The sequence below is a fragment of the Mus caroli genome, unplaced genomic scaffold (genome assembly GCF_978045245.1).
Source record: "Mus caroli unplaced genomic scaffold, Mus_caroli_1 scaffold_19, whole genome shotgun sequence".
Lineage (NCBI taxonomy): Eukaryota > Metazoa > Chordata > Mammalia > Rodentia > Muridae > Mus > Mus caroli.
Genome location: NW_028227274.1, coordinates 59,554,828 through 59,568,183, shown reverse-complemented (window position 1 = coordinate 59,568,183; position 13,356 = coordinate 59,554,828). Strand labels below are relative to the sequence as shown.

The window sequence follows — 13,356 nt, the reverse complement described above, 5'->3', positions numbered from 1 at the left end:
AAACAAACAAGTTTCTCTCCTTAAACTTGTATTTCCACTTGACCTCTGCAGAACTGTATCCTAACACTGTATATATGTGTGTGTGTGTGTGTGTGTATACGTATATACAGATTAAAAAACATATCCATGTATATATATATATATATATATATATACATGAACTGTATATATATATGTATACATATATATTATATATATGTATATATTATATGTGTATATATATATATGTATACATATGTATACATATATATATACATGGATATGTTTTTTAATCTGTGTACATATGTACACATTTCAGTCTTTCCTGGCCACCCTTTCATACTACAGTAACCAAATATCTTGATTAGTTTCAGTTATTTCTGATTTTTTTTCCCCCACTGACCATAAGCCTTCAAGTGTTAATTTTCCCCCTTTGGATTAAGTCTTACAATTAGTCCAAAGAACAAAATATATTATCTATTTTAATAAATAATTATTTCATACTCAAAGTAATTGATTTTGGAACTTCATCTCAGGGAGAAAAGGTAGAATTTTTAAGGTCAGATAATAGCTGAACATTTCTGACTGCTAGACTGATAAAAATCAGCATCTGGGGCTGGAGAGATGGCTCAGTGGTTAAGAGCACTGACTGCTCTTTCAGAGGTCCTGAGTTCAATTTCCAGCACCCACATGGTGGCTCACAACCATCTGGAATGGGATCCGATGCCCTCTTCTGGTGTGTCTGATGACAGCTACAGTGTACTCATATACATAAAATAAATAAATATTTTTTAAAAATCAGCACCTGTTTTATGTGGCACTTTCCATTTTTATGAATGCCCTGGAGGTGGAAGGAGTTTCATGACAAGTCACCCATTCTTTGAATTTTTCTGGAAAGTTATCCTGTGATCGTTAACCGGGTGATCCATCTGTTGACAGTTCAATTACGTACTCCTTCCATTTTGTTGTAAGCCAATGCTAGAGTCTTAATGCCTTCCATTTCTGGGATGCCTGCCATGAAGAGAGACCAGAAGCCTCTCAGAGGACTATTAATTACATCCCTGGCATTTCTTCAGGAGCACCACATTCACCCAAGATACTGAAAACGGGCAGGTACATTAAAACATTATTAATTCTAATACATCTTTTCCAGTGTTATATTTTTATAAAGGGATTTTATCTTATAGCAAGTTTCAATATTGCTTTCAACTTAACTTTGAAGCTTCGTATTTAACTCATTTAATTTATGGAAACGTATGCTGCTGCGTGATGTCACTAGGAATCACAGGTTTGTGCCATCCACTAAAGCAACCGAATCAGACCTGTATCTTTTCAATTCAATAAGCACATTAGAATGTATCCCAGTGATGTCTCTTTAGCCCTTCATTTGTATTTTTCCCCTCTTGTTTTTCTCATTTATTTTTAATTCTAAGGAAAGTAGAGACAGACGTGCAGGTATAGAGAGTAGGTGGATGGACAGTTGGATGGATGGATGGATAGACAGACAAATAGTGTTATGGCCTGGATCTTTTTTGTTGTTGTTGTTGTATCTATCTTTTTTTTTTTCTTCTGTTCTCATTATCACAGACCATCACAGGATCAATGTTGTTTTTCTTATTTGTATCTTTCCTTCATTATACAAGGTTCATAAAATGCCATTACATTGGTTTGCCTTCCCCAAAACATCAGTATTCTCTACTCCCCAAATGTTTATAAATAGCATGGTTACTGTAAGACATGAAAAGTTGATGCCCATGTCTCTCATTCTTCCTTCTTCCTTTGTTGGCTACATTTGAAATCAGGCCAGGAAAGAAGCCATACAGCACTTAGTCAGCTTCTTTGAATATCTGACCAACTGACTCTGGTGATGGTCACTTTGAACACCCAGGGCACCTTGACCACATCCATGCAGACTGGACAAAGGCAACTGATTCCAAGTCTGAGCAGGTGGCTACCAATGCAGTGTGAGGCCAGTTATTCTGTTTGCTTCTTCTGTTCTCTGTTCTCTGTTCTGAGATTATGGCCTGGATCTTGAATACCCCCTAAAGGCTCATGAGCCTAGGCTTGGTCTCTAATCCACAGCACTCTGGTTAGTGTGCCCCACTTACACAAGTGTGGATATGGTGGATAGGAAGTGGTGGTTGGGCGGGCAGGCAGGCAGGCAGACAGACAGACAGACAAACAGTGCAATTGGCAGTAGTGTAACTCAAAAGAGTCCTTACCTAATGTCATGAGGTTTGATCCCTTTATCAATTTATATATATATATATATATATATATATATATATATATATCCTTCCTAAGGATGCCCTTTGATCTAATAACATGGTCCCTAAACAATGGCACACGCTGAAGAAAGTTATGGTTGCTTATTGGGACATACCTTGATTTTGCCTATGTTAAGTAACCAAGAACAAAATCCTCCATTTCTAATGCTTTGTTTTGCTTTTTAAGATATTGCGTATAATGGTGTATAATATGGAATGTATTTGGCCTTTGTCCTCAGGTCTTTGCACACAGCTCCTCAAGTCTTTAAATTTTCTAATAAGAGTGTCTGGTTTGCAATGAGCTCCTTCTGATTATACCTTATACTCTGCCAGTGAGGTGGCTTAAGACGGGACCTCTAGATAGCCTTGGATTGGAGTCAATAACCAACCAGGAGGACCAAGTGATTTAAGGAGTCAATGTGTTATCTCTGTTCACTGACTCCAGGGAAGACTGACTAGAGATTGAACTGTAGCAAAACTTTGAACCCAGGGGTAATGCTACATGGCTTTAATCTCAGCTCTCTAGAGGCAGGGGCAGGTAGCTTCTGTGAGTTCCTGCAGAGCCAGCTTAATCTGAATAGCGAGTTCCAGGCCAGCCAGGGCTACATAGTGAGACTCCTGTCTCAGAAAAATAACAATAACAACAAAAACAAACAACCAAAAAAGCCTTTTGAACCAGCTACAGGATGGGCTACTAGGCTTGTGGTCACCTGTATGCCGAGAGGGTCCCTGCCTCCAGACTATTCCTATGTCACCTCCATCTGGTTGTCTATCTGCAGCCATCCCATCCATACTGGCAAATGTTAAGTGAGGTATTTCCCGAGTTCTATGAGCCATTATGGAAAACGATAGAAATTAAGGAGGAAGTCATGAGGATGCCTGACTCATGTGTCTGTAAGAAACGTGAGAAGCCCAGACATGAGAGACAAGGCAGAAACAAGGAAGGAGAATATTCCAGGGGAGCAATTGGTTAGTGTGCCCCACTTACACAGAAAGGAAGGCAGGGGGAGGGTGTAGCTCTGCCGTGGGGGACTTAGGTCAGCATGTGCCAAGACGACCCCGGTTTTCATCTTCAGCAGAGAGGGGTGGAGAGGGGGAGAGAGGGGGGGGGAGAGAGAGGGAGAGAGAGAGACAGACAGAGATAGACAGACAGAGAGAGAGAGAGAGGGAGAGAGAGAGGGAGAGGGGGAGAGAGAGAGAGGGAGAGAGAGAGGGAGAGGGATAGGGAGAGGGATAGGGAGAGGGAGAGAGAGAGAGAGAGAGAGAAAGAGAGAGAGAGAGAGAAAGCACATCTCATAGAAATGAGCCCTTAACTTGTTGGATTTGATCCTAACTCCAGGCAGATAATAGGTTAGCAGTAAATCGATTGTAGGATACCCAGCAAGGGACCATGGAGAAAAATCACCCTACACACCCTGAGTGAAGAGTATCCCTTTTGAGACTATAGAGGAAAGTATGTTTTTATCAGAATATATAAACAGAGAAGGCCTGCAGCCCTTCCTCCGGCTTGTAACACGTCAGTCAAAAGGGGCTTTGAAGACGCACGTGTTTCTAACATATTTCTAACATTCAGAGAGTCGCTCTGTTCTGTGGCCTAGAGAACCTTGCACCTGAGCCAAAGTCCTGTAGGCAGATGAAGAAAGAGAAGAATGTGCCTTCCTCTTGTAAACTGGAAAAAAGGGTAGGAATGCCTTGCCTACTAAGCCTTTGCTTTTTTGTTTTTGTGTTTTTTCAGGAAGATTAGTATTATGAAAGAGAACGCTGATTACCGCGCCCAGACATGTCTTGGAAGGCACTGGGTTCCCTGGAGGATCCAAGGGCTCAGCCTGGAAACGACTTGTTAGACCACCTGGCTTTTATAATAACCAAAGTTCTGTCCATGCTGTTTGTTTGTTTGTTTAATTAAACATATCTTCGACATTACATTCCTTTCCATTGTGTGAAAACACCGTGGGTGTTTAGCCTGGGTTCTAATGGGTGGGAGTGTAAGTTGTTTTCAGGCTTTCCTGTAACAAGAGATCACGTGGCAAGGACTTTGATACACCCTTTGGTGCACCTGTGGGAGAATGTACGGTGATTAAAATCTTAGCGGTGAGGCCACTGGGTCAGCGCGGTGGCAGCTGCAGTTCCTACAGTGTTACAGATTGCACAGGAAGGGTCCCTCACAAGCTCCTCTGCTGACTGCTTAGTCCCTACGTAGTGGTCCTATTTGGGAAGGTTCTAGCAGCATTAGGAGATGGTACCTAGCAGGAGGAAGGTCACTGTATATGTCCTTGGGAGCTGTGCCTTGCTCAGAGTCTCTTCCCTTCCCTGCCACTGCTTCCTCTCTTCTGTGATGTCAAGAAGCCTCTCTGTCACACCTTGTCTCTGTCACACCTTGTCGATGTTACCACAATGTGCAGCCCAAGTGCCTGGGGCTGAGCAAAAGACAATGTGCAGAATACTCCCTTCCCTTTATGGTGCTTTGGAGGCAAGATCTTGCTATCTAGCCCATGTTTGCTTCAAATTCGTTAAGTAGACCAGACTGGCCTTGAACTTGCTACAATCCCATCTCTGCCTCCCAAGTCCTGGATTTTTTTTTTTTAGATTTATTTTATTTATATGAGTACACTGTAGCTGTCTTCAGACATACCAGAAGAGGTCATTAAATCCCATTCCAGATGGTTGTGAGCCACCACGTGGTTGCTGGGAATTGAACTCAGGACCTCTGGAAGAGCAACCAGTGCTCTTAACCGATGAGCCATCTCCCCAGCCCCCAAGTCCTGGATTAAAGCCATACCCTCCTTGCCTTTAAGTTTTTCTTTCCGCTGGCCACGTGATCAAAGCCATACAAGAGAAAGTAGAACAGAAAATTGGTACCCGGAGTGAGGGCATTGTTGCATCTACCTGAAAATGTCATTCTTAAGCCGTTTGGAGCTGGTTTGGGAGAGGCATTTAAGTTTGGAGAAGCTGGCTAGTCAGCCTAGGATTCAGCCAGCAAAGCACAGTGGGGGATTCTGAAGACCCCAGAGGGCCACAGTGCTGATAAAAGCATGGGCAATCCAGACAGCTCACAGCCTCGAGGTAGAAGTGAGGACTCTATTAGGAATTGGATTGTAAGTCATTCGCATTCTGTCTGAAAAATACTGTGTCCATGCTTTGTGTTCTGAGACTGAGGCTGGATTTAAAAGTAATGGTCTAATTAATTTGGTGGAGGAGACATCCAGAAAGCATACATACTATTCAGTTCCCTGGCACAGATAATGCTGGACGCTTTTATCTAAGTTGATAGCGAGAACTGGGAACCCAAAGAAGCAGAAAGATTTGACAGTGTGCAGTCGGGCCAGATAAAAAAGAATGAATAGAAGCCCGTGGACACAGAGGATGTGGTTGTTGAAGAGGGCAGGGATGTTCCAAAGACACAGTGAAAACAAAAGCAAACAGAAGCCATGCACGTTTCCCTGAGACAATAGAAAAACCACCTTGGGTTACCTCAAAACTGTTCCGCCCTACTCCACACCGCCCCCCTCTTCAGCCCCAGTTTTAGCACAACTGGAAAGATGCTTTCAGAAGATAGCTAAGGTGTTCTCTCAAGTTTGAAGTCACAGCTTCACAGATAGTAGGGGCCCACTGTCCTCTGTAAAGATTACTATTCTCTCCCAGTACCGTGAAGTAGACGCCCTCTCCCTTCACTCTGGCCAACACAGTGATCATCTTTGCCAAGAGCAGGGGTAGAACCCAGCCTCTTATTATACTTCTGTACTCCTCTCTGCAAACAGTCTGCACTCCACCATCTTTGTTTACAGCCCGCTGTGGTTGCTTTTTCTGGCAAGAGGCTGTGTGTGCCTTTTGTTCCTTTTCTGGTGACTTAGCCTCTTCCTTGAATTGTACTGGCATTTACTGGGGAAATTGTCTGCTTTTCTGTTAAAAGCATTATGAATACTTTCCCTTAGCCTGTCACTCACTTGTATATTGTCTTTGGTTGTGTGTGTGTGTGTTGTGTTGTGTAGAGATTCTTAATTTTCAAATACTCAAATTCATCCAGTCTTTTTTTTTATAGCTTATGAATGTCAGGTCACACTTAGAAATTTTTTTTCTGAAATTATTATTCCTTTTAATTTTCCCTTACTCTATCTCCCTTACCCCATTATTTAAAAATTCTTGGCTCATTGGGAATTTAATATATATCAAAGACAGTGCTGTCCATCAGAACGACAGAGGCGTCTGACTTTGCAGTCACCCTGATTTCCCAGGGTTATGAATGGCTTTCTCTCCTGATAGGAAATTCTCCTTCAGAACATATAATCCTTCCAAGTAGAATTGCCCCATTAATATCAGCACCGACTCATGTTTAGGAATGAACTACCCTACTGCCCTTCTTTTTCAGAGTTTTCAGGCTCTTCTGTGCAGACATGTTTTCATGTCTTCAGTGGGGACATGTCATGCCACGGCACTAGTGTGGCAGTTAAACGATACCTTTCTGGACTCAGGTCTCACCTCAATGTGGCTGACACCAGGCATCTGTCTCTTGGTTGCATACTCCAGGCTAGCTAGAGAGTCCATGAATCAGTGCATGATTTCCCTGTCTCTGCCACCCTTCCACATAGGGGTGCTGGGATTACAGATGGTAAAAAGTATGTGTGTGCATCTGTGCATTCATGTGGATGCAGGTACATGTGTATGTGTGTATATGCATCTCTGTGTATCCAGAAGGCAGAGAACAACCTTGGATGTTGCTTTCAGGAGCAATCTATGTTGCTTTTTGAGATTGGGTCTCTCATTGGCCTTGAGCTCAACAAGGCTAGGCAGAGTGGCCAATGAGCCCCAGAGATCCACCAAGAAATACTTCCCCGTGCTGGGAGCAACACTGGAAGCTCCACTATGTCTGGCTATTATTATTATTATTATTATTATTATTATTATTATTATTATTATCATAATATATTTTCTTCATTTAGATTTCAAATGTTATCCCCTTTCCTGGTTTACCCTCTGAAAACCCCCTATCTCATCCCCTGTGGCCCTGCTCACCAACCCACCCACTCCCACTTCCCTGTCCTGGCATTCCCCTACACTGGAGCATCAAGCCTTCACAGGACCAAGGGCTCTCCTCCCACTGATGTCCAACAAAGCCATTCTCTGCTACATATGTGGCTGGAGCCATGGGTCCCTCTATGTGTACTCTTTGGTTGGTGGTTTAGTCCCAGGAAGCTCTGGGGCGGGGGAGGTACTGATTAGTTCATATGTTGTTCCTCCTATGGGGCTGCAAACCCTTCAGCTTCTTTAGTCCTTTCTCTAGATCCTCCATGGGGACCCTGTTTCTGGCTTTTTTTATGTGGTTCCTGGAATCAAACTCAGGCCCTTATGCTTACACTTTCTCATTAGCACATATTTTGTTCAAAGCTTGAACAGTGTATCACCTAGCTACTCAAATCCTAGATTTTATCATTGAAATGCTTCAAATATTATACTCTTCGTATGCAGTTATAAAAAATAATAACAATACATTGGCTTGCATTTTCCGTGCTAAAATAAAACTTAAATATATGGCACAGCTTGTGCCATTCTGTTTGGATACAGCCTCACACTTGCAAATGTGGGAGACCTCTAAGCTGCAAGAGTCCCAGGGTTCTGTTGAGAACAGCAAGAGCTGTGGGTACAGCCTCTGCCCTCTACCCCACCCCCACCCCCGCGGGTGAGTGTTGACCCTGTCTTGACTCACATCACAATTTCCTTCCGCGTCTGCTCCAGCATCATGTACTGGGTCCACTCCTGGGTACTCTCATATGTCTTTGATTGATCCACAATCTTCTGGAACATGGTCCTCTTCCTGAAAGACACACGGGTTTGGTAAAGAGGTCAAGTACAAAGGGGTAGCAAGCAGCTCAGGGGTGGCACACGCCTTTCATCCCAGCACTCAAGAGGCAGAGGCAGGCAGATCTCTGAGTTCGAGGCCAGCCTGGTCTATAGAGTGAGTTCCAGTACAGTCAGGGCTGCACAGAGAAACTCTGTCTTGACTGCCCCACCCTCCCCAAAACATGGGCTGTTTCAGTTGGGGACATTATTAAATTCACATAGTTAACAAAACAACCTGGAAAAAACCTCCAGCCTTGAAATAAAGACTAGGCTCTAGACTAGATGCCACTGATCTATGTGTCTAGGAAATCTGTTTCCCTCTAGGATGGGGTGTAAAGCATCTATCTTACAAGGACGATGTGTGGGACCTGAAGCAGAACAAAGATAAGCAGGAACTACTGCATTTGCTACTATAGCCATTTCTACTATTAAAGATTTATTTACTATTTATTTTATATATGTGAGTACTCCATCACTGTCTTCAGACGCACACCAGAAGAGGGTATCAGATCCCATTACAGATGGTTGTGAGCCACCATGTGGTTGCTGGGATTTGAACTCATGACCTCTGGAAGAGCAGTCAGTGCTGTTAACCACTGAACCATCTCTCCAGCCCCCACACTGCTGTCATTAAAGTGAGGAGAAATACCCACTTGAAATACAAGGCAAGGTCTGTGGCAATGATCGCGATGTCCATCATGTGGATCGCGTGCTCATGCTGCCGGCGATTCAGGTTCTGGAAGATATTCAGGCTCTAAAGAAAAGAATTAGACAACATTTGAGAAATAGTGCTGGCAGTAAGGCCACTCTTCTTCCGGTGGCCACCCGAAGTGGTGACGGCAATGACAGCCTCAGCCAATGGCAAGAAGGCTGCCTGTGCTCACACAGGCTGCCCGCAAGGTGGGCGTCACCCTACCTCATCTCTCAGGAGTGTTTTGCCAAACTCCAAATGATGCCTTTCCAAGATGGAGGACCCATGGAGCTTGGCCAGGGGGTTCTGTGATCTAAATGAGACAGACAGACAGACAGACAGACAGACAGACAGACAGAATAAATGTAAATATCAACATAGAACAGGCAGGATAGAGACTAAAGACATTCTAATCTAGTCCTGCCATCTTTCTCCTAATTCTGTAGGCAGATACCGAAGGGGTAGGAGCAGGAAGGGTCTTGCACAAAATAAAAATGGAGCAGATGTCAGATATCTTAACTTTGTCTTTGCCTTTCTTCACAAGTGACTAAGAGCCCTTATGGGTCATGGACCCATTAAGCACAAGCATATAAAAAGCCACACACTGTTTTTAGAGAGCTGTCTATCCCTTGGACACATGCACACATGCACACACACACGTACACACATGCACACACATACAGACACACACACAGAGGATCATGTTTTGAACATAGCCAAGTTTTAGGGGAAGTCACTGAATTCCCATGAGAAAGAAGTGTTTGCTCTTTTTTTTTTTAGTTCAGTAAACATTTGTTGAACAATTACAATGCTACGCTTAGCACTCAGAGTCCTACAGTGTAAAACATGACGTGATGCCTGAAGCAGCCTAGGATGGGGAGAAGATCCAGGGAAGCATGAATTCTAGTGCTCAGAGAGTCTTACAGGTCATGGGCCTGAGTAGAACCTCGCTGCTCTCGTGGAACATGTGTGAGCCGCTTAGGTTTTAGTTATGTCACTTTTGACACAAACCAGGGTCATCCGGGAAGAGGGAACCTCAACTGAGAAAAATGTCTCTATCAGATTGGCCTGTAGGCAAGTCTGTAAGAGACCTTTTCTTGATTAATGTGGGAGGGTCCAGCCACTGGGGATAATGCCACGTGTAGGCAGGTGGTCCTGGGAGCTATAAGGATGGTAGCTGACTGGAAGCCTCAGGAGCAAGCCAGGAAGCAGAGCCCTTCCAGGGTCTCAGCTTCAGTTCCTGCCTCCAGGTTCCTGCCTTGAAGTTCCTGCCCTGTCTTCCCTCAGTGATAGACTAGAACTGTTCTCTCCTCTACATTGCTTTTGGTCATGCTATCTTTCATGGCACCAGAAACCTAACTAAGACACTGAGGTAACATATGCGCAGCTCAAAGCCTCATGTAAGGTTTCAATGAAACCGCACGCTTCAAAGACGGTGCCTCAGAGGTCAACTGGAGTATAAATTTGGTTAGGATGCAGGCTGGAGCATTACAGATGCAAAGATGAATGAATTACTAATATTTTGACTCAAATTAGTTCCATACCTAAGACAGGGAAGAGGAGAGCGAAAGAACATCCTATTGCTACAATAACCAACCGTCACTGACTTAGTGGTATAAAACATAAAGTGCACCTGGAGTTCAGATAGCGAATGTGGATCCCAGGGGCGCTCCTCCTCAAGGCCCCTGGGGGAGAGTCTGTCTCTGTGTCCTTTCCCTCTTCTGGAGCCCCCTCACATCCCTTGCTGGTAGGCCCTTCTGCCATCCCCAAAGACAGCAGATACAATCTTATCTCTTCTTAGCTGCCTGCCTCCTCCTCACCAGGACCCTTGGGACGGCAGGATCCCTCCCTGCACATCATCCTGGTTCATGTCCCAAACTTCTAAACTCTATCAGTGTGAAAAGCATCAGTCAACAATCTCGGGCTCCTGGATTTGGGATGTGGACATCTTTGGGAAACTGTCACTTCTTTTGCTATAAGACTGGACCTAGACCCGAAGAGCAAGAAAAATGGAGGCTTGGGACAGTGGGGCCTTTCTCTGGTAAGTTAGTCCTGGGATAGTGCAGACCTGGGTAATGGATCTGGGGGTGGAGGGAGGAGTGGAGGGGGAGGGGAGATAGAAGGGGGAGGGCCCAGTAAGGCCTGACTCACTTCATCTGGTAGAGGTTGTTCGTGCCTCTGTGGTCGATGTCATGACAGAAGGCAGCAGTGACCATGGCCAAGGCCTCTAGATCAGTGAAGTACCGTTTCAGCTTTCCTGTCTGGAAGGAGATGAGAGGTAAAAGCCGCCACCGCTTAGTGGGATGGAAGCAAGGCAGAAAGACAGGTGGTCAGGGCAAGACCGGGACCTACACATGGACGTCTGCTTGCTTATTTTAGTTCTTTATGCAGTATCCCAGGTATCCCAGGCCTGCCTAGGACTCATTTTAAAAGTTTTGTGTTTGCCCTCTCTGTCTCTCATTGTATGTGTCAGTGTGCATGCATGTGCACACCACATACATATACACACCACACATACAGACACCACTCTACACACACATACACACTCCACATATACCACATACACACACACACACACACAACACCACACCGCACACACATCATACACACCACACAGATATAGGCACACACACATACACACACACACACACTGCATACACATACGCACTGCACACACTATATGTGTACACTATACATATACCATACACATACACGCCACTGCATGCACATACACACACACACACACACACACAGGATGGGGGAAAGGAACAAAGGAGAGAGGAGGGGAGGAGATGGAAGGGAAAGGAAAGGAAATGAAGAAAAGCCAAATTTAAGATAGCACCCATTGTCATTTTCTGGTGGCCTGCCAGAACTTCTGCTTCTAAGCCCTAGTGCTTAGGCATTGCCAGGCCTGAGGGGCAGCAATGCAGATAAGGAACCCATCAGGAAGCTGCAGAATGACCTATCTGGAGATACACTTTCCATGAGATATAATGGGCCCTGAGACTTCTGAGTCAGCAATACTGACACAGACACACCAAGGCTACCCAAAGATATTGTAGCAATATCTGTCCTAGTAAAAGATTAAAAAACAGCCTTCACATACGACAGTAAGGTGTGGGGAAAGAAATGTAATGTCAGCCAGCCCTCTGTACTAACGGGCTCCACATCTGTGGATTTAACCAGTAGTGGAGCCAAAAGATATTTTTAAATTGTTTTCTAGGGGAATAAGGATGTATGTAGCTCAGTAGAGTACTTGCTTAGCATATATGAAGCCCTGGGTCCCACCCCAGTACTATATAAACCAAGGATGGTGTCATACCCTCTAATCCCAGCACTCAGGAGTTGAAAGCAAGAGAATCAGAAGTTTAACGTCATCTTGGCCTACATAGAAAGTTCGAGGCCAACTTGAATGAATCCTGTTCTTAAAAAAATTATGTTTATACCAACATTTTCCTTTTTTAAAAAAAGATTTATTTATTTATTTTATACATATGAGTGTACTGTAGGTGTACTGACGGTTGAGAGCCATCATGTGGTTGCTGGGAATTAAATTCAGGACCCCTGCTCCCTCTGGTCAGCCCCGCTCGCTCTGGTCGACCCTGCTCACTCCTGCCCCCACAATTTATTTATTGTAGCTGTCTTCAGACACACCAGAAGAGGGTGTCAGATCCCATTACAGATGGTTGTGAGCCACCATGTGGTTGCTGGGATTTGAACTCAGGACCTTCAGCAGAGCAGTCAGTGTTCTTAACCACTGAGCCATCTCTCCAGGCCCTACCAATATCTTCTTGTTATTCCCTAAGCAATGCAGCAAAATACCTTGTATAGTGCTTCCATTACATTAAACATCTTAAGTAATCTAGATGTTGTTTAAAGTATTGAGAAGGAGGCTGGCATGGTGGTGCATGCCTGTAATCCCAGGACTTGGGGGGGGGGCTGAACCAGGACAATCCTAGCCTCAAGGTCTAGCTGAGGGACCAAGACCTGATCTCAAACAAGAATATGTAGGAGACACAGGTTACATACAAATACTCTGCTGTTTTATATAAGAAACGTGACTGTACACAAAGGTTTGGTTTTAGGAAGTGTTCTAAAACATCTTCCTCTCTAGTGGTGAGTTTATTTTATTAAAAAAAACCTATTGGGGACAAGGACCTTCTGTGTTTGGACACCAGGTTCCCGACTAAATCAAAGCATTAGAACCAATCTCCAACATGCTCCCCCCGCCCCATGATTGCAAAGGACAACTGTTTTGTGCAATGATAAAATGATGAATGGATGAACCTTGTAGACGCTGTGCTAAGTGAAAAAAAGTGAGGCACAAAAGAACAACTACTTTATCATTCCAATGGCAGCAGTATCTAGTGTAGTCGAGCTTACATAGAGAGAAGATACAGTGGGGTTGCCCAGGATCTGGCAGAAACAGGCATTGCTGTTTAATGAGCACAGAGCTGCTGTCTGAGAAGGGAGAACATTCTAGAGATGATCATGGCAAAGACAGCGCAACACGGTGAGTGTCCATAATGCCACTGGATTGTAAAAACTGACTTCAGTGGTCAGTTTCGTGTTTCATATAGTACA

General features: G+C 44.2%; 1 protein-coding gene across 2 annotated transcripts in view; it reads right to left on the bottom strand.

The window, feature by feature from the left end:
* The window catches only part of Pde6a (phosphodiesterase 6A), a 66,193-nt gene that overhangs the window by 14,223 nt on the left and 38,614 nt on the right, over positions 1–13,356 (bottom strand). For both annotated transcript variants that reach the window (XM_021150535.2, XM_029471997.2), the window contains 4 exons: positions 10,924–11,033; positions 8,998–9,085; positions 8,735–8,835; positions 7,948–8,055 (listed from right to left, as the gene is read on the bottom strand). In XM_021150535.2, coding sequence (XP_021006194.1) covers positions 7,948–8,055; positions 8,735–8,835; positions 8,998–9,085; positions 10,924–11,033 — 407 coding nt within the window. The remainder of the gene's footprint in view (positions 1–7,947; positions 8,056–8,734; positions 8,836–8,997; positions 9,086–10,923; positions 11,034–13,356) is intronic.